At 40.8% G+C, this 27,488-nt stretch overlaps 1 protein-coding gene across 7 annotated transcripts in view; it reads right to left on the minus strand.

Moving 5' to 3' along the window:
- The window catches only part of ATP2B3 (ATPase plasma membrane Ca2+ transporting 3), a 988,364-nt gene that overhangs the window by 284,606 nt on the left and 676,270 nt on the right, over positions 1-27,488 (minus strand). For all 7 annotated transcript variants that reach the window (XM_085629813.1, XM_085629812.1, XM_085629811.1 and 4 more), the window contains exon 4: positions 6,467-6,664. In XM_085629813.1, coding sequence (XP_085485939.1) covers positions 6,467-6,664 — 198 coding nt within the window. The remainder of the gene's footprint in view (positions 1-6,466; positions 6,665-27,488) is intronic.

The raw sequence follows: 27,488 nt of genomic DNA on the forward strand, positions 1-27,488 counted from the left end.
TTGACAGCTTCCTGCGGTTTATCGACAGCAGGAAGCTGCTAATTAATAAAGAAAAAACATTTGTAATGTCTTGCGGGAGGAAGATTGGGGTTAAAAGGACCTTCCACCTGGACGAGGCAAAAATTCAAACCGTTAACAATTTTTGTTATCTTGGTGATACATTCTCTGGTGATGGGAGATGGGACAACGAATGTGAGAATGTGCGCCTTAAAATGGTAAAGAATAACAACAGCGTATTTAGATTTGCCTCCAAGCTTGGGAACCATAGAATTAAGGAAATGATCTCGATTTACAAAGCCAGATGTCTATCATCTGCTTTGTATGGGGCTGGTGTGTGGGGCCACCATACCCATTGTGGTAACCGTATCCAACTTGACGAAAACTCATTTTTGAGACGTCTATTGTGTGCCCCCGCATCAGCCTCTACAGAGCTAATCCACAGAGAAGTGGGTCTAGATTATATTAAAGATCTTGTAGCTTTACGGCCATTGGCCTTATGGCGATCTATTTGGTCCAAAACTGAAACCATTTTCACCCAAAAAGTAATCAGAGACTGCCTAAGGTTGGACCACTGTTTGCATATTCCCTGGCTCAGACACATCCACTACTGGTATAAGCTTCTTTTTAATTTGGATCCTTTTTCTGCGCCGGACAAAGCTGCCAGTATATCTAAATCAGAGCTTAAGGCGACCTTTCTATGCAACTCAAGAAAATCTAGAGAACCTGTTTGTGCTAAACAATGTACCTCCGTTTTTTACTGTCAAAACAATGTGAGTGAGGGTTTCCAGCTATATTTAACGGAAGTCTCAAGAAATTCTCACCGTTTTGTTCTTACTCGCCTAAGGCTTGGTATAGTACACCACCTTGTGTCTTTCCTCGTTATTGGGCAGCACAGTAACACTCCATGCCCCTGTGACGATATATCCAAACAGAGTTGCTGTCATTTTATGCTGTTTTGTAAATTCTATACTTTTTTAAGAAGATATTTTTTAAAACCTATCTTTTTAAAATATAATGTCCGGTCTACCAGGAACGCGATGCAGTTAATGTTTACTCTGGAAAGTGCAGATATATGTTTTTATGTAGCTACTTATATTTTAAAATTTATGGCCGCCAGAAAATCTATTGTTATTTAATCATTTAGAATTTTTAGCAAGTTGCATCTGTCACTCTGCTGAGTACAGCAGAGTCTTTTCTTTGCGATATTTTTACATGTTCCGATACGGGAACTGCACCTTATATAGCGTATTTTGCACACTACTCCTTAGCAACTAGCACATGTCAATTTACTGAGTTTACCAGAGCCTTCTCTTCTTGTATCTACACTGACAATTCTAATATGTATTGGTATTGTTAGAGGAGATTGTACCCTAGTTAGTATGTCTTGTACATATTTAATGTATTTGGTCTATGTACTTTGTTCCTTTTATTGTTTTATTGAACGATTGTTGTATGTTTTATATTTCATGTCTGCTATATGGTTGTGCAAACAAACCGAATAAAGCATTTTGAACTGAACTGAACTGACTAGGCCAGACTCCTCTCCAGATCCCAGGGTCAACCCTACTATCCCCCTAGTCCACCTATAGCTGGACTAGGGGGAACAGATGCCTTAGGGGCGGGTGTAGTGGTAGCAGTGGAGTCTTTGGCCTTGTTACAATCTGAAGTCCAATGGGTTTTCTGCTTACAGATTTTACACCATGGCTTCCTTGGCTGTTTAGCCTTGTTAGATTGGGATTTCTCAGATGCTTCTTTTTGGGGGCCTGTTGAAGGCTTCTGGTCTTTTCCCTTTTCCACAAGGGCTGGACCTTTTGCTTGATCCTGGTTCTGGCCCATTTGTCTGCCTTCTTTCCCAATTCTTGGGGAGAGGTCAGATCAGAGTCCACCAGGTGCTGATGCAATAGCTGATTCTGACAGTTATTAAGGATCTGCTCCCTCATGATGAGATTGTACAATCCTTGATAATCATTTACTTTACTGCCATTTAACCAACCCTCCAGACCCTTGGTAGCACAATCTACAAAGTCTACCCAATCTTGATTTTGTGCTTTCTGGGTATCTCTGAACTTTAACCTGTATTGATCAGTGGTTAGACCAAACCCATCTATCAAAGCATTTATCAAGATATAGTCATCATCAGCATCCTCTTCTCTAACAGAGAGGAGCTTGTCTCTTCCTTTATCAGCAAAGGAGAGCCATAAGATTGCTGCCCACTGCTCTACTGGGGCCCTTTGAACTGTACAGGCCCTTTCAAGTGCAGTGATCCATTTGTGGATGTCATCCCCTGTCTGATAAGGGGGCACAATCTTATGCAGGTTTCTATGGTCAGGAGCTTTCTCTCTAACTCTAGAGGTATTATTACTGCCACCAGGGGTCTCCAGACCCCATCTTTTTGAAGCTTTCTGAAGCTCCAGGGACTCCCTGTCTAATGCTAGCTGTTCTCTTCTGAGCTGAAGCTTGGCTTGCTCAAACTGCATTTTCTCTCTTCAGAGGAAGCTCTTCTCTGAGAAGAGGCAAAGGTCCTTTTGGATCTCCCAGAATGGTCAGACCCCTCTGAGGGTGATCTGTTCCTCCTGTATGGATCCACCACTCTCCCATTAGGGATTGAGGGAGCGCCCCTGGGGTCTCCACCTCCATGTAGTGAGTGGTTTGGTTCTTCCAGGTCGAGTTCATTGTCCTCTTCCTAGCCCTCATCAGAGTCCACCACCTGGGTGTCCTCTTCTGTGGGATGCCCACCCAACCTGTCTACCCCATCAGACACTAGAGTCTGCTTGAAGTCTGCAATGAGCAGTATTTCTCTGAGACGTTGTGTGTTGGCACCTTTGGTTGTCTTCAAATGTCTAGCAGTGCACATCTCCCTTAGCTCAGCAAAAGGGAGATTGTCATACCTGTTGACAGGGAACCTTTGGGGTCCTTCCGGGGCATTACTGGCTCCTGGTGCTGAAGACATTTCTAGTGTAGTGGATTGTTGCATCTACCTACACTATATGTGGCCTGCTGAACCCTCTCTCGAGTTGTAGTCAAGGTATGCTAAGCCCTCTACACACAACTCTAAGTTCAGTAGAACTTATTGTATTCTAAGCTGAATTTATATGTACCTTTAGTACCAAAGTGGCTTTCACTTTAGAAATTCAATTTGTTATCTGGTAAAACAATGGCAAGCTTGAATCCAACCGCTGCACACCAATGTGAGAAGTTGGCCTGGCATATGCTGTCCACTACGTATAGTGGTCGACTGGAACCAGTCCAATTCGACTCTTACGGTGAGAGGTTAAAAGACGACCTTTAAAGAAAGCTATCCTAGTGGTAGCTGTGGAGAGCAGCCTTCAGGCTAAGTCTTGAAGGAGTGTTAAGCTTATTGTTTTACCATGGATAACCTCTTGAATAACCAAATTAAAGAGTAGCCCACACAGGTATATATTCAAAATATATGTATTTATTCTAAGGACAAATCCCAATAGTCTCTTTATGAGGCTGGAGGTAAAGATACAAATCAACAAAGCAATATTTGTTTCAATAAATAGCACTGGAATCACAGGGCCCCAGGGGGGGACCAAACCATATTTCAAAAAAGTGGTATATGAACCACGACAGTTCTGCAGGCAGTGCCTAGGGCACTTAGGATCGCTGGCCCCTTACGAAACCACCCAAGGTAGTGAGGAAGGGAACCCACGGGGAACGTGTGTAGTAGTTAAACGAAGGCAGAAATCCCTGTTAAACCCTATGGGAAATGTCGCGGTTGGAAAATGCAGGAATCTAGACACTTCAAGCAGGAGTTCGAGGTCAGGAGTTTTAAGTTAAGCTCTTGGAGGGCCCACACCCATGATAGTACCGAGGTACCACTGTTACCTGCCCCAGGGAAGCCGGGTGCATAGGTCGTTTTCGGTGTCGGGTCGATGTCTCGTTTTCTATGGAAAAACGTGAAAAACTGCTGCTGGTGAGAAGGGTCGTCGATGCCGTGCAGGTTGAAGATGTAGATCTTGAAGAAGAGGACCTGAGAGCAGAGGGGACAGAGTCTGGGTCACTAGCCAGTGACCAGGGGCATCAGGAGAAAGAGCCCTTCAATGTCGGGTGCTTCTGGGTCAAAGAGGTGTAGTTTGGCTAAGCAGCCACGGAGTCCAGAAGGCGTCAAGAAAGGCCAGCTGCTGGAGGGCGACTGTCCCATGACGGATGAAGGCCGCTGCGGTGTTAGTGTCCGGATTGGATCCACTAAGCCTTGGCAACCGCAACCCACACCAGGATGAAGAAACAGCTACGGTGCAGACCAGCAAGGTCTGAGCGAGGTCTCCAGCACGGAGCCTGTAGAGCAGGCCTGGAGCAACCAAGGGAGCTCGTTAAACTGAAGATTGACCTACGCTAGGGCCCACCAGTCGAGAGACCAGGGACCGTGTGAGACTACAAAATGGAGTGCGTAAAGATGCAGCCACGGGTCGCCGGAGTGGGCTGGAGCGTCGATCTTTGCACAGGTAATGCTGAGAGGTTGGCCCAATGTTAGGCCAAAGCACAACTTCCCCATTCGTCGGGTTCGTGTGCTGTGCAAGAGGTGGCCGGTGTCCTGGGTTATTGGGTATCTCGGCACCCACGGGGTCCACGGTGCTCAGCCTTGCTGTGCACACTCACTGGCCTCTGGGATGCTTGGGAACCCACCTCAGGGTAGGCAGAAGTCTTCGAAGTCCGTAGGAACAGCGGACTGCCAACCGGGTCAATTGCAGTGTTTCAGGTGCCTGCCAAGCAGGGGGGTAACTCCTTTACCCCAAGGGAGATTTCTTCCGTCAGCAGAGCAGCAGCACGTCGAAGGTTCAAGTCTTTGATGCAGAGTTCTCGTCCAAGATAAATCTGAAGCTCTGGGGTCCCTGCACCCACCTTTATCCAAGGATTAGGGGAGTGACTAAACCAGGGGCCACCAATGGGAGTTCAGGCGGGAAAGGGTGGCTACACACTCTCCCTTTTGTTGTGTTTCCCGCCAGAGCAGGGGACAGGATGCCCCTGAACCGGTTTGAGGCGGTGTATGCAGAAGTAGGCACCGAAGGGCCTACGTGCAAGGTCTGAAAGGAAACCTAAAGTGCACCCACCCAGTTCCAATCCACATAGTCTGTCTGGGGAGGTGAAGACACCTCCCTGCCACAGGATCCCTATTGTCCAGCTGCCTTGGCTGGAGTTCTGCCCAGCAACAGGCAGCCAGAAGTGTGTGGGTGGCTGGTAGCATCCATTTTGTACTACGTGTGCTCTTTTAAATTGGTGTTTAAAATCAACTGCTTTACCATATCACCCCTCTAGCAGGGTGGAATCATACCCCCCCTCCAGTTACTGGAGGGGGGGTATGATTCCAAGGTGTTTGACACCAAACACGACATGGTTCTGTGCAGCCATTCTCAAGTTAGAATTCTACCGCGATTGATTATAATGTGCTTAAGAGTATATGGTATGGCTGCACTACAAACAACCTCGCACTCGTTTTAACGAAAGGTGCAGAGGGGCCCTACTCAGGTAGGGGTTCCCCCTCACACATATCTCAGCACCCTGCCTTGCAGGATTAGCAAGGCCTGCCTTAGGGGTGACTTATGAGGATATATGTGTTGTACTTAGGTGGGATACAGGCTACCTATATCCCTGTAAGGGGTGCAAGCACCACCTTACCCAGACTACACTAGTGGTCTGGTGGTGTCAGTTTGTACGGCGGTCCCAGGGGTGGCACAATAAGTGCTTCAGCCCCTGGGAGGCCTCTGAGGGACCCATGCCCTGGGTACCTAGGGTACCATCTACAAGGGGCTCACAGGGTGTCCTCAGTATCCAATTGGTATGTACCTAGGGTATTCACATCGGTTTAGAGAGGAAGCAGATAGGTTGGGGTCCTGGATAGCAGGGCCACAGCCTGGCTAGAGTAAAAAAACAGTCAAAACATCAGTTGGGGGCAAGTATGCAGTCGATGCCAATCTCCTACAGTGATGGTCTGAGGGTGCCCTCGCCTTTGCTCTCCTCTCTCGCTCTCGATCATGGTGCTGGTCTGAGGGTGCACTCACCTTTGATCTCCTCTTTCGTTGTCGATGATGGTGATTGTCTGAGCATGCACTCCCCTTTGCTCTCCTCTCTTGGTGTCAATGATGGTGAGGGTCTGAGGGTGCATTCACCTGTGCTCTCCTCTCCCGGTGTCGATGATGGTGATGGTCTGAGGGTTCACTCACCTTCGCTCTCGTCGATGATGGTGATGGTCTGAGGGTGCACTCACCTTTGCTCTCCTCTCTTGGTATCGATGATGCTCTGAGGGTGCACTCACCTTTGCTCTCCCTCTCGGGGTCGATGATGGTCTGAGGGTGCACTCACCTTTGCTCTCCCTCTCGGTGTCGATGATGGTCTGAGGGTGCCCTCACCTTTGCTATCGTCGATGATGGTGATGGTCTGTGGGTGCACTCACCTTAGCTCTCCTCTTTCGTTGTCGATGATGGTGATGGTCTGAGCGCGCACTCACCTTCGCTCTCCTCTCCCGGTGGTGCATAGAATGACAGGCCCAGGGATATGATGGCAGCTATCTCCAGGATGATGAGGGTGACGTCTTGCAGAGCCTCCCAGACTAACTGAAGGAAAGTTTTGGCCTTCTTTGGTGGGATGAAATTCATGCCATAAATCTGTTTCCTCTTCTCGAAGTCAGCCAGGTTCTCCGAAAGACCTAAGGCATGGAAGACAGAGAGACAGAGGCCAGCATCAGATATAGGTCCAGTGGGCAGGAGGAAGGCCATGGGGAAGGGAGTCAAGATACAAAGCACAGAACACAGACCAAGAGCAGCAGCACTCAACAGGTTCAAGAATCACTGGCCCAAGAAACTAAATCAAACTTGCAAAAGCATCTCTGCACTCAAGAACACAGAAAGACTGCACTAATGACGTGGAAGTGTCTCTGCATGCAAGTAAAACAAGAGACTGCAATAACGATGGGAAAGCATCTCTACACTCAACAAAACCAAGAGACTGCACCAAAGATGTGGAAGTGCCTCTCTTCACTCAAGAACACTAAGAGACTACATTAAACAAGGAAATGCATGTGTGCTAAGAGACTGCATTAAACAAGCAAACACATCTGTGCACTCAAGAAAACTAAGAAACTGCATTAAACAAGCAAAAGCTTCTGAGCTAAGAGACTGCATTAAACAAGCAAAATCATCTGTGCACTCAAGAAAACTAAGACTGCATTAAACAAGCAAAAGCATCTGTGCTGAGACTGCATTAAATAAGCAAAGGCATCTGTGCTAAGAGACTGTATTAAACAAGCAAAAGCATCTGTGCACTCAAGAAAACTAAGAGACTGCATTAAACAAGCAAAAGTATCTGTGCACTCAAGAAAACTAAGAGACTGCATTAAACAAGCAAAAGCATCTGTACACTCAAGAAAACTAAGAGACTGCATTTAAAAAGCAAAGGCATCTGTGCTAAGAGACTGCATTAAACAAGCAAAAGCATCTGTGCACTCAAGAAAACTAAGAGACTGCATTAAACAAGCAAAAGCATCTGTACACTCAAGAAAACTAAGAGACTGCATTTAAAAAGCAAAGGCATCTGTGCTAAGAGACTGCATTAAACAAGCAAATGCATCTGTGCACTCAAGAAAACTAAGAGAATGCATTAAACAAGCAAAAGCATCTGTGAACTCAAGAAAACAGACTGCATTAAACAAGCAAAAGCATCTGTGCACTCAAGAAAACTAAGAGACTGCAATAAAAAAGCAAACACATCTGTGCTAAGAGACTACATTAAACAAGCAAAAGCATCTGTTCACTCAAGAAAACTAGGAGACTGCATTAAAAAAGCAAACGCATCTGTGCTAAGAGACTGCATTAAACAAGCAAAAGCATCTGTGCACTCAAGAAAACTAAGAGACTGCACTAATGATGTGGAAGTGTCTCTGAAAGCAAGTAAAACAAGAGGATGCACTAAAGACGGGAAAGCATCTCTACACTCAACAAAACCAAGAGACTGCACCAAAGATTTGGAAGTGCCTCTACACTCAAGAAATTGAAGAGACTGAACTAATGATCTGGAAGCATCTGTGCACTCAAGAAAACTTAGAGACTGCATTAAACAAGCAAACACATCTGTGCACTCAAAAAAGCTAAGAGACTGCATTTAACAAGCAAAAGCATCTGTGCTAAGAGAGTGCATTAAATAAGCAAAATCATCTGTGCTAAGAGACTGCATTAAACAAGCAAAAGCATCTGTTCACTCAAGAAAACTAAGAGACTGCATTGAACAAGTAAACGCATATGTGCACTCAAGAAAACTAAGAGACTGTTAAACAAGCAAAAGCATCTGTGCACTCAAGAAAACTGAGAGACTGCATTAAACAAGCAAAAGCATCTGTGCACTCAAGAAAACCAAGAGACTGCATTAATAAAGCAAAATCATCTGTGCTAAGAGACTGCATTAAACAAGCAAAAGCATCTGTGCACTCAAGAAAACTAAGAGACTGCATTAAACAAGCAAACGCATATGTGCACTCAAGAAAACTAAGAGACTGTTAAACAAGCAAAAGCATCTGTGCACTCAAGAAAACTGGGAGACTGCATTAAACAAGTAAAAGCATCTGTGCTAAGAGACTGCATTAAACAAGCAAAAGCATCTGTGCTAAGAGACTGCATTAAAGAAGCAAAAGCATCTGTGCACTCAAGAAAACTAAGAAACTGCATTAATAAAGCAAAAGCATCTGTGCTAAGAGACTGCATTAAACAAGCAAAAGCATCTGTGCACTCAAGAAAACGAAGAGACTGCATTAAACAAGCAAACGCATATGTGCACTCAAGAAAACTAACAGACTGTTCAACAAGCAAAAGCATCTGTGCACTCAAGAAAACTGAGAGACTGCATTAAACAAGCAAAAGCATCTGTGCACTCAAGAAAACTAAGAGACTGCATTAAACAAGCAAACGCATATGTGCACTCAAGAAAACTAAGAGACTGTTAAACAAGCAAAAGCATCTGTGCACTCAAGAAAACTGAGAGACTGCATTAAACAAGCAAAAGCATCTGTGCTAAGAGCCTGGGTTAAACAAGCAAAAGCATCTGTGCACTAAAGAAAACTAAAAGATTGCATTAAACAAGCAAAAGCATCCGTGCACTCAAGAAAACTAAGAGACTACGTTAAACAAGCAAAAGCATCTGTGCACTCAAGTAAACTAAGAGACTGCATTAAACAAGCAAAATATCTGTTTACTCAAGAAAACTAAGCGACTGCATAAAACAAGCAAAAACATCTGTTAAGTCAAAAAAACTAAGAGACTGCATTAAACAAGCAAAAACATCTGTGCTAAGAGACTGCATTCAACAAGCAAAAGCATCTGTGCACTCAAAAAAACTAAGAGACTGCATTAAACCAGCAAAAGCATCTGTGCGCTCAAGAAAACTAAGAGACTGTGTTAAACAAGCAAACACATCTGTTTACTCAAAAAAACTAAGAGACTGCAATAAAGACAGTTTGGCGTTCCAAATCAGAAACGCAGGAATAATGATCTGGTCTGACCTCATTTCATCCGATGGAGTCCTTCCCTGGGAGGTTCTTAGATTAAAAATAGGTGATTCTTTCTCTAGATTCAAATATTTGCAATTATGTTCTTGGTTTTTATCGGAGAAGGAGCTTACAGGTGGAAATTGGGAGATCGAGTCTATACTTCAGAACGTAAACCGAAGAAGAAAGGAGGTTGGACTGTGGTATAGGAGTTTATTAGACGCTGAGGATGAAGAGCTTCCTCCTTCCCATCTGGTATGGAGCTCCACGCTATAGGGAAATGTATCAGCCAGTTTATATGCTCTTTCTCTCCGAATCCTATATAAGTTTGTTAAGCCAGCATCTCTAAAAAAACGCCACTTTTATGTGATTAATAGGCTAAGAAGATAGCTAAATTTGCTTCCTGCACACCCCCTAGGTGTCCTAGATGTGACTTGGCTGAGGCTGATGATATGCATATCTTCTATGACTGCACACGGGTGAGAGATTTCTGGCATAATCTGGAAAGTACTATGGAAGGTATTTTTAATACTAAACTGCATATCAATTTAGTTTGTGTAATATTTGGACTGGACAATGATCTTATGAGGCAGCTCTCTACGAAGCAAGTGGGGTTATTTCTTAGTCTGATATTGATTGCCCGTAGAGAGATCTGTAAGTTATGGAAAGATCCCAGACCACCGTCCCATTTGAGCTGGTTGGGCGTAGCACTGGGTATAGCAACACTGGATCAGGGCATGTCGGACAATCAGGATAATAACATCTGGTCACCATTGATCCTTTGGGGCAAGGAATTAAGGCTGGTCTATGGCCTCATAGGTTCAATGATTACAACGAGCCTCGTACGAAAGAAGCTGGCCTGGTTGGTCTAATGCATAGGCAACAACATTAGCCCAGGTCGAAATGGGGCTTGATTGTTAATTTTGCAGATGGAGAATGAGGACTAAAAGACAAAAAAAAAGAAAACTAAGAGACTGCATTAAACAAGCAAAAGCATCTGTGCTAAGAGACTGCATTAAACATGCAAAAGCATGTGTGCTAAGAGACTGCATTAAACAAGCAAAAACATCTGTGCACTCAAGAAAACTAAGAGACTGCATTAAAAAGCAAAAGCATCTGTGCTAAGAGACTGCATTAAAGAAGCAAAAGCATCTGTGCTAAGAGACTTCATTAAACAAGCAAAAAGATCTGTGCACTCAAGAAAACTGAGAGACTGCATTAAACAAGCAAAAGCATCTGGGCTAAGAGACTGCATTAAATAAGCAAAAGGATCTGTGCTAAGAGACTGCATTAAACAAGCAAAAGCATTTGTGCACTCAAGAAAACTAAGAGACTGTGTTAACAAAGCAAAAGCACCTGTGCTAAGAGACTGCATTAAACAAGCAAAAACATCTGTGCACTCAAGAAACCTGAGAGACTGCTTTAAACAAGCAAAAGCATCTGTGCTAAGAGACTGCATTATACAAGCAAAAGCATATGTGCACTCAAGAACACTAAGAGACTGCATTAAACAAGCAAACGCATATGTGCACTCAAGAAAACTAAGAGACTGTTAAACAAGCAAAAGCATCTGTGTACTCAAGAAAACTGAGAGACTGCATTAAACAAGCAAAAGCATATGTGCTAAGAGACTGCATTAAACAAGCAAAAGCATCTGTGCACTCAAGAAAACTAAGAGACTGCATTAAACAAGCAAAAGCATCTGTGCTAAGAGACTGTGTTAAACAAGCAAACACATCTGTTTGCTCATGAAAACTAAGAGACTGCATTAATCAAGAACACACATCTGTTTACTCAAGAAAACTAAGACACTGCATTAAACAAGCAACACCATCTGTTTACTCAAGAAAACTAAGAGACTGCATTAAACAAGAAAACACATCTGTTTCCTCAAGAAAACTAAGAGACTGCATTAAACAAGCAAAAACATCTGTTTATTCAAGAAAACTAAGAGACTGCATTAAACAAGCAAAAGCATCTGTGCTAAGAGACTGCATTAAAGAAGCAAAACATGTGTGCTAAGAGACAGCATTAAACAAGCAAAAGCATCTGTGCACTCAAGAAAACTAAGAGACTGCATTTAAAAAGCAAACGCATCTGTGCTAAGAGACTGCATTAAACAAGCAAAAGCATCTGTGCACTCAAGAAAACTAAGAGACTGCATTAAAAAGCAAACGCATCTGTGCACTCAAGAAAACGAAGAGACAGCATATAAAAAGCAAACACATCTGTGCTAAGTGACTGCATTAAACAAGCAAAAGCATCTGTGCACTCAAGAAAACTAAGAGACTGCATTAAACAAGCAAAAGCATCTGTGCACTCAAGAAAACTAAGAGACTGCATTAAAAAAGCAAACACATCTGTGCACTCAAGAAAACTGAGAGACTGCATTTAAAAAGCAAATGCATCTGTGCTAAGAGACTGCATTAAACAAGAAAAAGCATCTGTGCACTCAAGAAAACTATGAGACTGCACTAATGACGTGGAAGTGTCTCTGCATGCAAGTAAAACAAGAGGATGCACTAACAATGGGAAAACATCTCTACACTCAACAAAACCAAGAGACTGCACCAAAGATTTGGAAGTGCCTCTACACTCAAGAAATTGAAGACACTGAACTCATGATCTGGAAGCATCTGGGCACTCAAGAAAACTTAGAGACTGCATTAAAGAAGCAAACACATCTGTGCACTCACGAAAACTAAGAGACTGTGTTAAACAAGCAAACATATCTGTTTACTCATGAAAACTAAGAGACTGCATTAAACAAGAAAACGCAGCTGTGCTAAGAGACTGCATTAAACAAGCAAAAGCATCTGTGCTAAGAGACTGCATTAAAAAAGCAAAAGCATCTGTGCACTAAGGAAAACTAAGAGACTGCATTAAACAAGCTAACACATCTGTGCACTCAAGAAAACTAAGAGACTGCATTAAACAAGCAATATCATCTGTTTACTCTAGGAAAATAAGAGACTGCATTAAACAAGCAAAAACATCTGTGCTAAGAGGCTGCATTAAAGAAGCAAAACATGTGTGCTAAGAGACAGCATTAAACAAGCAAAAGCATCTGTGCACTCAAGAAAACTAAGAGACTGCATTTAAAAATCAAACGCATCTGTGCTAAGAGACTGCATTAAACAAGCAAAAGCATCTGTGCACTCAAGAAAACTAAGAGACTGCATTAAAAAGCAAACGCATCTGTGCACTTAAGAAAACTAAGAGACTGCATTAAAAAAGCAAACACATCTGTGCACTCAAGTAAACTAAGAGACTGCATTTAAAAAGCAAATGCATCTGTGCTAAGAAACTGCATTAAACAAGAAAAAGCATCTGTGCACTCAAGAAAACTATGAGACTGCACTAATGATGTGGAAGTGTCTCTGCATGCAAGTAAAACAAGAGGATGCACTAACAATGGGAAAGCATCTCTACACTCAAAAAAACCAAGAGACTGCACCAAAGATTTGGAAGTGTCTCTACACTCAAGAAATTGAAGACACTGAACTCCTGATCTGGAAGCATCTGGGCACTCAAGAAAACTTAGAGACTGCATTAAAGAAGCAAACACATCTGTGCACTCACGAAAACTAAGAGACTGTGTTAAACAAGCAAGCATATCTGTTTACTCATGAAAACTAAGAGACTGCATTAAACAAGAAAACACATCTGTGCTAAGAGACTGCATTAAACAAGCAAAAGCATCTGTGCTAAGAGACTACATTAAACAAGCAAAAGCATCTGTGCACTAAGGAAAACTAAGAGACCGCATTAAACAAGCAATATCATCTGTTTACTCTAGGAAAATAAGAGACTGCATTAAACAAGCAAACACATCTGTGCTAAGAGACTGCATTAAAGAAGCAAAATCATCTGTGCTAAGAGACTGTATTAAACAAGCAAAACACATCTGTGCTAAGATGCTGCATTAAACAAGCAAAAGCATCCGTGCTCTCAGGAAAACTAAGAGATTGCATTAAACATGCAAAACCATCTGTGCTAAGAGACTGTGTTAAACAAGCAAACACATATGTTTGCTCATGAAAACTAAGAGACTGCATTAAACATGAAAACACATCTGTTTACCCAAGAAAACTAAGAGACTGCATTAAACATGCAAAAACATCTGTTTACTCAAGAAAACTAAGACTGCATTAAACAAGCAAAAGCATATGTGCTAAGAGACTGCATTAAACAAGCAAAAGCATCTGTGCACTCAAGAAAACTAAGAAACTGCATTAAACAAGCAAACGCATATGTGCACTCAAGAAAACTAAGAGACTGTTAAACAAGCAAAAGCATCTGTGCACTCAAGAAAACTGGGAGACTGCATTAAACAAGTAAAAGCATCTGTGCTAAGAGACTGCATTAAACAAGCAAAAGCATCTGTGCTAAGAGACTGCATTAAAGAAGCAAAAGCATCTGTGCACTCAAGAAAACTAAGAAACTGCATTAATAAAGCAAAAGCATCTGTGCTAAGAGACTGCATTAAACAAGCAAAAGCATCTGTGCACTCAAGAAAACTAAGAGACTGCATTATACAAGCAAACGTATATGTGCACTCAAGAAAACTAAGAGACTGTTAAACAAGCAAAAACATCTGTGCACTCAAGAAAACTAAGAGACTGCATTAAAAAGCAAAAGCATCTGTGCTAAGAGACTGCATTAAAGAAGCAAAATCATCTGTGCTAAGAGACTTCATTAAACAAGCAAAAACATCTGTGCACTCAAGAAAACTGAGAGACTGCATTAAACAAGCAAAAGCATCTGGGCTAAGAGACTGCATTAAATAAGCAAAAGGATCTGTGCTAAGAGACTGCATTAAACAAGCAAAAGCATTTGTGCACTCAAGAAAACTAAGAGACTGTGTTAACAAAGCAAAAGCATCTGTGCTAAGAGACTGCATTAAACAAGCAAAAACATCTGTGCACTCAAGAAAACTGAGAGACTGCATTAAACAAGCAAAAGCATCTGTGCACTCAAGAAAACTAAGAGACTACATTAAACAAGCAAACGCATATGTGCACTCAAGAAAACTAAGAGACTGATAAACAAGCAAAAGCATCTGTGTTCTCAAGAAAACTGAGAGACTGCATTAAACAAGCAAAAGCATCTGTGCTAAGAGACTGCATTAAACAAGAAAAAGCATCTGTGCACTCAAGAAAACTAAGAGACTGCATTAAACAAGCAAAAGCATCTGTGCTAAGAGACTGCGTTAAACAAGCAAACACATCTGTTTGCTCATGAAAACTAAGAGACTGCATTAATCAAGAACACACATCTGTTTACTCAAGAAAACTAAGACACTGCATTAAACAAGCAAAACCATCTGTTTACTCAAGAAAACTAAGAGACTGCATTAAACAAGAAAACACATCTGTTTCCTCAAGAAAACTAAGAGACTGCATTAAACAAGCAAAACATCTGTTTATTCAAGAAAACTAAGAGACTGCATTAAACAAGCAAACGCATCTGTGCTAAGAGACTGCATTAAAGAAGCAAAACATGTGTGCTAAGAGACAGCATTAAACAAGCAAAAGCATCTGTGCACTCAAGATGAGTAAGAGACTGCATTTAAAAAGCAAACGCATCTGTGCTAAGAGACTGCATTAAACAAGCAAAAGCATCTGTGCACTCAAGAAAACTAAGAGACTGCATTAAAAAGCAAACACATCTGTGCACTCAAGAAAAGGAAGAGACAGCATTTAAAAAGCAAACACATCTGTGCTAAGTGACTGCATTAAACAAGCAAAAGCATCTGTGCACTCAAGAAAACTAAGAGACTGCATTAAACAAGCAAAAGCATCTGTGCACTCAAGAAAACTAAGAGACTGCATTAAAAAAGCAAACACATCTGTGCACTCAAGAAAACTGAGAGACTGCATTTAAAAAGCAAATGCATCTGTGCTAAGAGACTGCATTAAACAAGAAAAAGCATCTGTGCACTCAAGAAAACTATGAGACTGCACTAATGACGTGGAAGTGTCTCTGCATGCAAGTAAAACAAGAGGATGCACTAACAATGGGAAAGCATCTCTACACTCAACAAAACCAAGAGACTGGACCAAAGATTTGGAAGTGCCTCTACACTCAAGAAATTGAAGACACTGAACTCATGATCTGGAAGCATCTGGGCACTCAAGAAAACTTAGAGACTGCATTAAAGAAGCAAACACATCTGTGCACTCACGAAAACTAAGAGACTGTGTTAAACAAGCAAACATATCTGTTTACTCATGAAAACTAAGAGACTGCATTCAACAAGAAAACACAGCTGTGCTAAGAGACTGCATTAAACAAGCAAAAGCATCTGTGCTAAGAGACTGCATTAAACAAGCAAAAGCATCTCTGCACTAAGGAAAACTAAGAGACTGCATTAAACAAGCAAACGCATCTGTGCACTCAAGAAAACTAAGAGACTGCATTAAACAAGCAATATCATCTGTTTACTCTAGGAATATAAGAGACTGCATTAAACAAGCAAAAACATCTGTGCTAAGAGGCTGCATTAAAGAAGCAAAACATGTGTGCTAAGAGACTGTATTAAACAAGCAAAACACATCTGTGCTAAGATGCTGCATTAAACAAGCAAAAGCATCCGTGCTCTCAGGAAAACTAAGAGATTGCATTAAACAAGCAAAACCATCTGTGCTCCTAGCTCCAGCTAGAGGCAAGATGGCGCCTGCGCGAGTTTTCGCGCTGGTTGTGTGAGCTGACTCTCCTCTGTCCCACAGCTTTGCTCTGCTGTGCCCCGCTCGCTCGCTAGCGATGAGATGAGCACGGGTGTGTGCTGCTGCTGCAGAGAACGCTTTTCACAGAAAAGCCGCTTTATCCATCTTCCGCGCTCGGACTGACAGTAATATCAAAAGCTCGCTAAAAAAACGCCGGTATCGTTTGAGGCTTGGATGCTGGAGGCAGTCACCGCTGTTGCCGCGCTGTGGAGGCTGCGAAGAGCGTGGTGGGCGGCGGCCCGCACAGGTGTGCCGGCTTGGCTTCGAGGCGAATACTTCGCTTGCAAGGAGACGGCTTTGCTGAAGACGGGAGAAATGGCTCCAAAACAGGTTCGCAAGGGTCGCGGACAGGACTTAAAGACTTCTATTCCCGCAACTAAAAAAGGTGAGAGAGATTCCGGCGTTCACCCAGGGAAAGTTAAGCATACAATCATGACTCTGTTCTCTAATACTAATATCGAGCAAACCCGCTCAGTGATGCCGACTAGTGAATCTTCACTGCTTAACAACTGCTCTATACCACAGTTTGATGTTTCTGCTACAAATGAAGTGCTGAACGACGGGGGAGATAGCAACATAGTAGCAGTTGCTAGCAATAACGTAACTACAGAGAAAGAATCTAACTGTTTAATCCCTCTTGAAGTCGTATCTGTAATGGATAATTTAACCCTTGAAGAGCCGGTCAGACCTGTTAGACCTATGCCGACAGAGGCTGAATCTGGAGATTTTTACTCTGTCTCAGAGAATTCAGCGTCTTCGTGTGAGGATTTGGTTGAGTCTTTTGAAGATGAGGTGAATGCCAGTGGCGAGCCTGGGGAAGCAGACACCCCAATCACAGTAAGAGCCCGGGATACACCTTCAGCGGCTGGGATTCTCGGCGCTGCCGATTTTCAAGCAGCCCAATCGGCTGATATCACCCTGACTACAATATATCAAACAATTTTGAGCCACATGGACAAAACTGCATTAGATTCCCAGAAGATACAAAATTCATGTCGGAAATTACAAGGCTCAATCAGGCGGCTCGTGAAGGCTCAATCTGACTTTGGGGAACGTTTCACTGAAGTTGAAACACGTATTTCTAATATAGAAGATGAAATGTCCAAACAAAAAAAAACTACCGAGCTTTTGGGTAGCAACAGAGACGATGTCCTTTGGCGAATGGCCGATTTGGAAAATCGATCACGACGGAATAATCTAAGGATAATGCAGATTGCGGAAGGTGATGAAGGGCAAGATCCACGGAAGTTTGTGGTGGATTTGTTTCAGAAGGCTTTCCCTTGTCTAAATAAATGGGATTGGGATAGAGAAATTGAAAGGGCCCACCGATTCCCTTTTAATGTTCAGTCTCGACCCGGGCAAAGCACAAGATCTAGACCGAGGCCGATCCTTGTTGCCTTTAACAGCTTTCGAGCAAGAGAAGATATCTACTTACAAACCCGTTTGAATAGTAAATCTATGGCTGACGGTTACACTTTTTTTGCGGTACCTGACTATTCGAAGTACACCATGGATATTCGCTGGCAACTGCGCCAACTGGTGGATTTATTTCAAAAGCAGGGTGCGCAGGCTTACATTATGAACCCCGCAAAACTTAAAGTGACTTACAAAGAGAGTTCAAGATTTTTCACCAACGTTGCTTTAGCAAAGGAATATTTACATTCTTTGAAGAACCCTTAAAATATACAGCTATATTCTGATTACAACTGGCGATTGTATTGGATTTACCAGATCTATTGTGGTGTGTTTGTTGCTTTAGATAAATATACTTTTGTGATGGCTAGTATGTTTAGCATCGTTCTGGGTGGTTAAGTACTTGCCAAGAAAGGCGGGCAAGACCAGATTAGGCAAGATTGCGGGGGGGCATAGAAGGAAGGGGGTAGTTCCCCCAGAGTTGATTTTTTTTTTCTTCACAATAGTGCAGGTAGAGCTGTGGGGACCACAGAGGGGCTGACACTCACTCCCATCCTCAGGACTGGGTCCTTTAGCCTCGTTTAAGGGGGGGGGCAGGGGTCACCGGGGTTGGGGAGGCGTGGAGGGGGGGGGGTTTGGGACGGTGATGGTGGTGGGGGAGGTTGGGGAATAAGGGGGAAAAAGTCCTTGGCGGTTTCAAATGAAAATTTTGTTGCGGATACTTTGGAAAGATTTATATGTATTAAGAGCTTATGTTTGTTTAATCCCCTGCATGAGCGGAACGATACTGTACTGTGGACACTAAGAAGAATCCTTAATGTCTCGTAGTATAAAAATCTGCTCGTTTAACGTATCTGGGCTTAACTCTAGCAATAAAAGAAGGCAAATAGCCGCAGAAGTTCGATTCATTAAACCTGATATTCTTTGCCTACAGGAAACACATCTTTCTTGGGATTACAGGCGTTTGATAGCAGATCTTGGCTACACGCTGAATGTAGCCTCCCAACAAACCAATAATACTAGAGGGGTTATGATTTTATCGAGACCAGGATATTGCATAGTTAGGCGTAAATTAGCTGACAAATGGGGTAGATGGGTGATTGCAGAGTTTATAGTGCGGGGCAAGATTTTTACTATATGTTCCATTTATGGTTCTAATATGGATGAGGCTGAAGTCCTTGAGTTCTTAAATTTAGAGTTAGCTAATTGGGGAGAACCGCTAATTTTATGCGGAGATTTGAATATAAACTTAAGCACCACGGAACTAATGAAAGGCTTAGTTCATTATCAGGGACGCAAACCACGAGTTTTTAAGGCTTTATATAACTTAGTTAAGGATCATGGCCTAGTGGATATTTGGAGCAAAAAATACCCTTCTCTTCCTGGATATTCGTATTACTCCGCACCTCACAAGAAATTAGTTAGATTAGACTATTTTTTTATATCCTCTAGTATTCACACAGTCACAAAGATACAGATTTATCCCAGAGTTACTTCAGATCACTCTCCTCTCATGATTGATTGCTCGATTTTGGCTGAGATGAACACTGTAAAAAACTTCTCATTTGATAGGAAGCTTTGTCTTGATATTCAATTTAGAAACCACATAATTGAATGGATGACAGAATTTTTTAGGATTAATCTAGGATCGGCGAATATTTCGATAGTCTGGGATACGTTTAAGGCCTGTCTGAGAGGAGAAACGACGAAATTTGGACTATATAATCAACATAAAATACGAGGGCAAATGAGAGGGTATTATCAGCGATTAGAGGCAGCGGAAGTGGGTTTGGCAACAACTTTGACAAAAAAAGTTAACTTAAATCAGATATTGCTTATGGAAGAGACAATTGCACAATGTAAGGCTACTATCACAGGAGTATGGGCCGAAGAGATAGCGCGTAAATATTTAACAAATAGAAGACACATCTATGAATACGGGGAAGCTATCGGCCGCTCTCTAGCTTTGAGATTAAAAATGAAGTCCACCTCTCGGGTGATTTCAAGAATTCAGGATCAAGATGGGGTGGTTCGGGAAGCCCCCTCGGAGATTCTACAAGTATTTCATCAATTTTATTCGGAACTGTATACTCAGCAATCAAACTCTACCATGGCTCAGATCCCTGATTGTGCAGTGCTAAAACAACTAAATAACATTGAAGCTGATATTTTAGATAGCCCCTTTACTATGTAGGAATTAGTGGAGGCTGTTAGTCAAATACCTAATGGGAAGGCTGCCGGCCCTGACTTTATCCCGGGGGAGGTTTATAAATGCTTTTTTGAACCACTGAAGAATGTATTGTTATCAACATTTAGGATGGCACAAAAGGGAACAGCACCCGCTACCTGGAACGACGCTTCTATCATTGTTTTTAGTAAAAAAGGGAAATCGCCTGAATTACCAGGATCATATCGTCCAATATCTTTACTTAATTGTGACAGCAAATTATACTCTAAAATGCTGGCCAATCGTATGTCTAAGGTTATATCATCATTAGTTACTATAAATCAGCATGGCTTTATACCTAAAAGAGGAACGGTCTCTCATATCAATAAAGTTATTACTTTATTTGACTATGCTGACGTGAAAAAAAAGGATTTAGCTCTGATTCTTTTAGATGCTGAGAAAGCTTTTGATCGCGTGGAATGGGTCTATCTGTGGGAGGTGATGAAACGGATGGGTTTTGGAAGTGCTTTTTTAAAGGCAATTCAGGTATTATATAGTGCACCAATTGCCAGAATCTCAGCAATGGGCTTAAAGTCAGAGGAAATTAAAATTACTAGAGGAACAAGGCAAGGGTGCCCTTGTTCTCCTTTATTGTTTGCCTTATATATCCATCCCTTCATCATAAGCCTACAGAATTCTTTATGTATCAAACCCTTTCCAGTTGCTGATACTTTATTTACTGTATTCGCATATGCGGATGATATAGCCATAGTAACTACTGATCCCAGGGAGGCAATAGTGGAGATTGAATCATTGGCCAAAGATTATGGAAGTATGTCAGGATACAAATTAAACGCGGAAAAAACCCAAATTCTTTGTACAAAGAATATACAATTTAATGATTGTCGGGTTACCAACGAAGTAACCTATTTGGGTATTCTAATTAAAATTCAAATGCAAGAAATTGTCGAGAGAAATTGGGAAGTGAGCATAGCCCAGATTAAACAGTCATTAGATAAATGGAGCAGACTTCAATTATCCATCATTGGAAGGGGCAATATAATTAAGATGAATATTTTAGCTAAAATACTATATTTATTTCGCAGTATACCCTTGGAATTTCCACTTAAACATATACAGTATTTACAAAATATCTGTGGGAAGTTTGTTTGGGCCCCCGGTAAACCGCGTAGATCCATGAAGTGGCTTACATTGCAGGAAGAAAGAGGAGGACGCAGTATACCTGATTTTCTTTTTTATTATTATATTTGTTTTTTACAAAAAATGGGATATATATTGACAGGGGAATCCTCAAAGAATGAGGCGGATAGCCCATCTATTTTCTTTTTACTTTTAGGAGCACAAGCAAAAGGATGTCTATTAAAAGAACTAGAGGGCAATTATTACAAACATACACGATTCAAGACTCTTGCCTCAGCATTTAAAGTGTGGAGAAATGTTAAGAGAATAATGAAACTTGGTAAAATTATATATTATACTCCTTTTGAAGCCTATAAACTACTCCCCTCGGTGTTTTGGGATGATATCGCTAAGATATGGCTTAAAAAAGGGATTTCAAGAATTGGGGATTTATATCATAAAAATGCTATATTCGTAACATATGCAGAATTATCAGATAAGTTTCGGCTTTCACCCGCGTTCTTTTTTAAATATCTCCAAGTCCGGGATTTTTGTTTAAAAAATCATATTGAGGCACTTCCTAATGACTTATTTGAGGGAATTCGGCTCCAGAAAAGGATTGGTCCATTATACGCGATTTTAAATGATTATAAAAATGACGACATGCAAAAATACAACCAGTACTGGACTATACAACTGGCAGACCCTCAAATTGATATAGGGGAATCGTTATGTCTTGCTAAGAAAATTTGTTTGGCAGCCAATTTAAAAGCCCAAGTCTATAAAACTATTTTTAGGTTATACTATACTCCCAAACGTATGGCGACTTGGGGCGAAAAATATGATGGTAAATGTTTTCGGTGTGGAGAACAAGAGGCAGACATGGTGCATATCTTCTATAAGTGTACAAAACTGATGCATTTTATTGCTGAGATTGAAAAATGTATTTCATTGGTACTTGGTTGTCCGGTAAAGATCTCTCCATCACTGATGATATTAGGAAGATGTCAAAGTGTATATAGCCATCAGGTCTTAAAAGAACATTCTTATTTTCTTTTTCTTGCAATGACTGTTGCTCGGTTGTGTATTGCAACAGAGTGGTTATCACCTGAGGCTCCTACGTTTGAATTTTGGAGAGCCAAGCTGTATCGTATGTATGAAACTGAAATGCATTTATATGCCTTAAAAGGGATCAGGAAGAAACGTTTAGGTATTCTAATCTGGGGAACCCTTATGAATTTTTTGTCTGACGATATGGGTATATTGTAGTATATGTGATTTGTTTTTTTATTTCTATGCTCTTTTTCTCTATTTTTATGCCGCACTTTGTTACATTAATTCATGTATGTTTATATTTGTGAATCCGCCTTGGAAACAATAAAAAAAAAAAAAAAAAAAAACATCTGTGCTAAGAGACTGTGTTAAACAAGCAAACACATATGTTTGCTCATGAAAACTAAGAGACTGCATTAAACATGAAAACACATCTGTTTACTCAAGAAAACTAAGAGACTGCATTAAACAAGCAAAAGCATATGTGCTAAGAGACTGCATTAAACAAGCAAACATGTGTGCTAGGAGACTGCATTAAACAAGCAAAAGCATCTGTGCACTCAAGAAAACTACGAGACTGCATTAAAGAAGCACACACATCTGTGCTAAGAGACTGCATTAAACAAGCAAAAACATCTGTGCACTGAAGAAAATTCAGAGACTGCATTAAACAAGCAAAAGCATCTGTGCACTCAAGAAAACTAAGAGACTGCATTAAACAAGCAATAGTATCTGTGCTAAGAGACTGTATTAGACAAGCAAAAGCATCTGTGCTAAGAGACTGCGTTAAACAAGCAAACACATCTGTTTGCTTATGAAAACTAAGAGACTACATTAAGCAAGAAAACACATCTGTTTACTCAAGAAAACTAAGAGACTGCATTAAACAAGCAAAATCATCTGTTTACTCAAGAAAAATAAGAGACTGCATTAAACAATCAAAAACATCTGTGCTAAGTGACTGCATTAAACAAGCAAACGCATCTGTGCTAAGAGACTGCATTAAACAAGCAAAAGCATCTGTGCACTAAGGAAAACTAAGAGACTGCATTAAACAAGCAAAAGCATCTGTGCACTCAAGAAAACTAAGAGACTGCGTTAAACAAGAAAACACATCTGTTTACTCAAGAAAACTAAGAGACTGCATTAAACAAGGAAAACATCTGTTTACTTAAGAAAACTAAGCGACTGCATTAAACAAGCAAAAACATCTGCGCACTCAAGAAAACTAAGAGACTGCATTAAACAAGCAAAAGCATCTGTGCTAAGAGACTGCATTAAACCAGCAAAAACATCTGTGCACTCAGGAAAACTAAGAGACTGCATTAAACAAGCAATAGCATCTGTGCCAAGAGGCTGCATTAAACAAGCAAAAGCATCTGTGCACTCAGGAAAACTAAGAGACTGCATTAAACAAGCAATAGCATCTGTGCTAACAGACTGCATTAAACAAGCAAAAGCATCTGTGCTAAGGGACTGTGTTGAACAAGCAAACACATCTGTTTGCTCATGACAACTAAGAGACTGCATTAAACAATAAAACATCTGTTTACTCAAGAAAACTAAGAGACTGCATTAAACAAGCAAAAACATCTGTTTCACTCAAGAAAACTAAGAGACTGCATTAAACAAGCAAAAACATCTGTGCTAAGAGACTGCATTTAGCAAGCAAAACATGTGTGCTACAAGACTGCATTAAACAAGCAAAAGCATCTGTGCACTCAAGAAAACTAAGAGACTGCATTAAAGAAGCAAAAGCATCTGTCCTAAGAGACTACATTAAACAAGCAAAAACATCTGTGCACTCAAGAAAACTGAGAGACCGCATTAAACAAGCAAAAGCATCTGTGCTAAGAGACTGCATTAAACAAGCAAAAGCATCTGTACACTCAAGAAAACTAAGAGACTGTATTAAACAACCAAAAGCATCTGTGCTAAGAGACTGCAATAAATAAGCAAAAGCATCTGTGCTAAGAGACAGCATTAGACAAGCAAAAGCATCTGTGCTAAGAGAGTGCATTAAACAAGCAAAAGCATCTGTGCTAAGATACTGCAATAAACAAGCAAAAGCATCTGTGCACTCAAGAAAACTAAGAGGCTGCATTAAACAAGCAAAAGCATCTGTGCTCAAGAAAACTAAGAGACTGCATTAAAAAGGCAAACACATCTGTGCTAACAGACTGCATTAAATAAGCAAAAGCATCTGTGCACTCAAGAAAACTAAGAGACTGCACTAATGACGTGGAAGTGTCTCTGCATGCATGTAAAACAAGAGGATGCACTAACGATGGGAAAGCATCTCTACACTCAACAAAACCATGAGACTGCACCAAAGATTTGGAAGTGCCTCTACACTCAAGAAATTGAAGGGACTGAACTAATGATCTGGAAGCATCTGTGCACTCAAAAAAACTAAGAGACTGCATTAAACAAGCAAAAGCATCTGTGCTAAGAGACTGCATTAAATAAGCAAAATCATCTGTGCTAAGAGACTGCATTAAACAAGCAAAAGCATCTGTGCACTCACAAAAACTAAGAGACTGTGTTAAACAAGCAAACACATCTGTTTACTCAAGAAAACTAAGAGACTGTATTAAACAAGCAAACACATCTGTTTACTGAAGAAAAATAAGAGACTGCATTAAACAAGCGAAAACATCTGTGCTAAGAGACTGCATTAAACAAGCAAAAACATCTGTGCACTCAAGAAAACTAAGAGACTGTGTTAAACAAGCAAAATCACCTGTGCACTCAAGAAAACTAAGAGACTGTGTTAAACAAGCAAACACATCCGTTTACTCAAGATAACTTAGAGAGTGCATTAAACAAGGAAAACATCTGTTCACTCAAGAAAACTAAGCGACTGCATTAAACAAGCAAAAACATCTGTTTAGTCAAAAAAACTAAGAGACTGCATTAAACAAGCAAAAGTATCTGTGCTAAGAGACTGCACTAAACAAGCGAAAGCATCTGTTCCAAGAGACTGCATTAAACAAGCAAAATCATTTGTGCACTAAAGAAAACTAAGGGACTGCATTAAACAAGCAAAAGCATCTGTGCACTCAAGAAAACTAAGAGACTGTGTTAAACAAGCAAAAGCATCTGTGCACTCAAGAAAACTAAGAGACTGCGTTAAACAAGCAAACACATCTGTCTACTCAGAAAACTAAGCGACTGCATTAAACAAGCAAAAACATCTGTTTAGTCAAAAAAACTAAGAGACTGCATTCAACAAGCAAAGGCATCTGTGCACTCAAGAAAACTAAGAGACTGCATTAAACAAGCAAAAGCATCTGTGCTAAGAGACTGCATTAAACAAGCAAAAGCATTTGTGCACTAAAGAAAACTAAGAGACGGTGTTAAACAAGCAAAAGCATCTGTGCACTCAAGAAAACTAAGAGACTGCGTTAAACAAGCAAACACATCTGTCTACTCAAGAAAACTAAGAGACTGCATTAAACAAGCAAAATATCTGTTTACTCAAGAAAACTAAGCGACTGAATTAAACAAGCAAAAACATCTGTTTAGTCAAAAAAACTAAGAGACTGCATTCAACAAGCAAAGGCATCTTTGCACTCAAGAAAACTAAGAGGCTACATTAAACATGCAAAAGCATCTGTGCTTAGAGACTGCATTAAACATGCAAAAGCATGTGTGCTAAGAGACTGCATTAAACAAGCAAAATCATCTGTGCACTCAAGAAAACTAAGAGACTGCATTAAAAAAGCAAACGCATCTGTGCACTCAAGAAAACAAAGAGACTGCATTTTCAAAGCAAACGCATCTGTGCTAAGAGACTGCATTAAACAAGCAAAAGCATCTGTGCACTCAAGAAAACTGAGAGACTGCATTAAACAAGCAAAAGCATCTGTGCTAAGAGGCTGCATTAAACAAGCAAAAGCATCTGTGCACTCAAGAAAACTAAGAGACTGCACTAATGACGTGGAAGTGTCTCTGCATGCATGTAAAACAAGAGGATGCACTAACGATGGGAAAGCATCTCTACACTCAACAAAACCAAGAGACTGCACTAAAGATTTGGAAGTGCCCCTACACTCAAGAAATTGAAGGGACTGAACTAATGATCTGGAAGCATCTGTGCACTCAAAAAAACTAAGAGATTGCATTAAACAAGCAAAAGCATCTGTGCTAAGAGACTGCATTAAATAAGCAAAATCATCTGTGCTAAGAGACTGCATTAAACAAGAAAACACATCTGTTTACTCAAGAAAAATAAGAGACTGCATTAAACAAGCAAAAACATCTGTGCTAAGAGACTGCATTAAACAAGCAAAAGCATCTGTGCACTCAAGAAAACTGAGAAACTGTGTTAAACTAGCAAAAGCATCTGTGCACTCAAGAAAACTAAGAGACTGAGTTAAACAAGCAAACACATCAGTTTACTCAAGAAAACTTAGAGACTGCATTAAACAAGGAAAACATCTGTTCACTCAAGAAAACTAAGCGACTGCATTAAACAAGCAAAAACATCTGTTTAGTGAAAAAAACTAAGAGACTGCATTAAACAAGCAAAAGTATCTGTGCTAAGAGACTGCACTAAACAAGCAAAAGCATCTGTGCTAAGAGACTGCATTAAACAAGCAAAATCATTTGTGCACTAAAGAAAACTAAGGGACTGCATTAAACAAGCAAAAGCATCTGTGCACTCAAGGAAACTAAGAGACTGTGTTAAACAAGCAAAAGCATCTGTGCACTCAAGAAAACTAAGAGACTGCGTTAAACAAGCAAACACATCTGTCTACTCAAGAAAACTAAGCGACTGCATTAAACAAGCAAAAACATCTGTTTAGTCAAAAAAACTAAGAGACTGCATTCAACAAGCAAAGGCATCTGTGCACTCAAGAAAACTAAGAGACTGCATTAAACAAGCAAAATCATCTGTGCTAAGAGACTGCATTAACCAAGCAGAAGCATTTGTGCACTAAAGAAAACTAAGAGACGGTGTTAAACAAGCAAAAGCATCTGTGCACTCAAGAAAACTAAGAGACTGCGTTAAACAAGCAAACACATCTGTCTACTCAAGAAAACTAAGAGACTGCATTAAACAAGCAAAATATCTGTTTACTCAAGAAAACTAAGCGACTGCATTAAACAAGCAAAAACATCTGTTTAGTCAAAAAAACTAAGAGACTGCATTCAACAAGCAAAGGCATCTGTGCACTCAAGAAAACTAAGAGACTACATTAAACATGCAAAAGCACCTGTGCTTAGAGACTGCATTAAACATGCAAAAGCATGTGTGCTAAGAGACTGCATTAAACAAGCAAAATCATCTGTGCACTCAAGAAAACTAAGAGACTGCATTAAACAAGCAAAAGCATCTGTGCACTCAAGAAAACTAAGAGACTGCATTAAAAATGCAAACGCATCTGTGCACTCAAGAAAACAAAGAGACTGCATTTTAAAAGCAAACGCATCTGTGCTAAGAGACTGCATTAAACAAGCAAAAGCATCTGTGCACTCAAGAAAACTGAGA

Source organism: Triturus cristatus, chromosome 10, assembly GCF_964204655.1.
Source record: "Triturus cristatus chromosome 10, aTriCri1.1, whole genome shotgun sequence".
NCBI classification, from domain to species: Eukaryota; Metazoa; Chordata; class Amphibia; order Caudata; family Salamandridae; genus Triturus; species Triturus cristatus.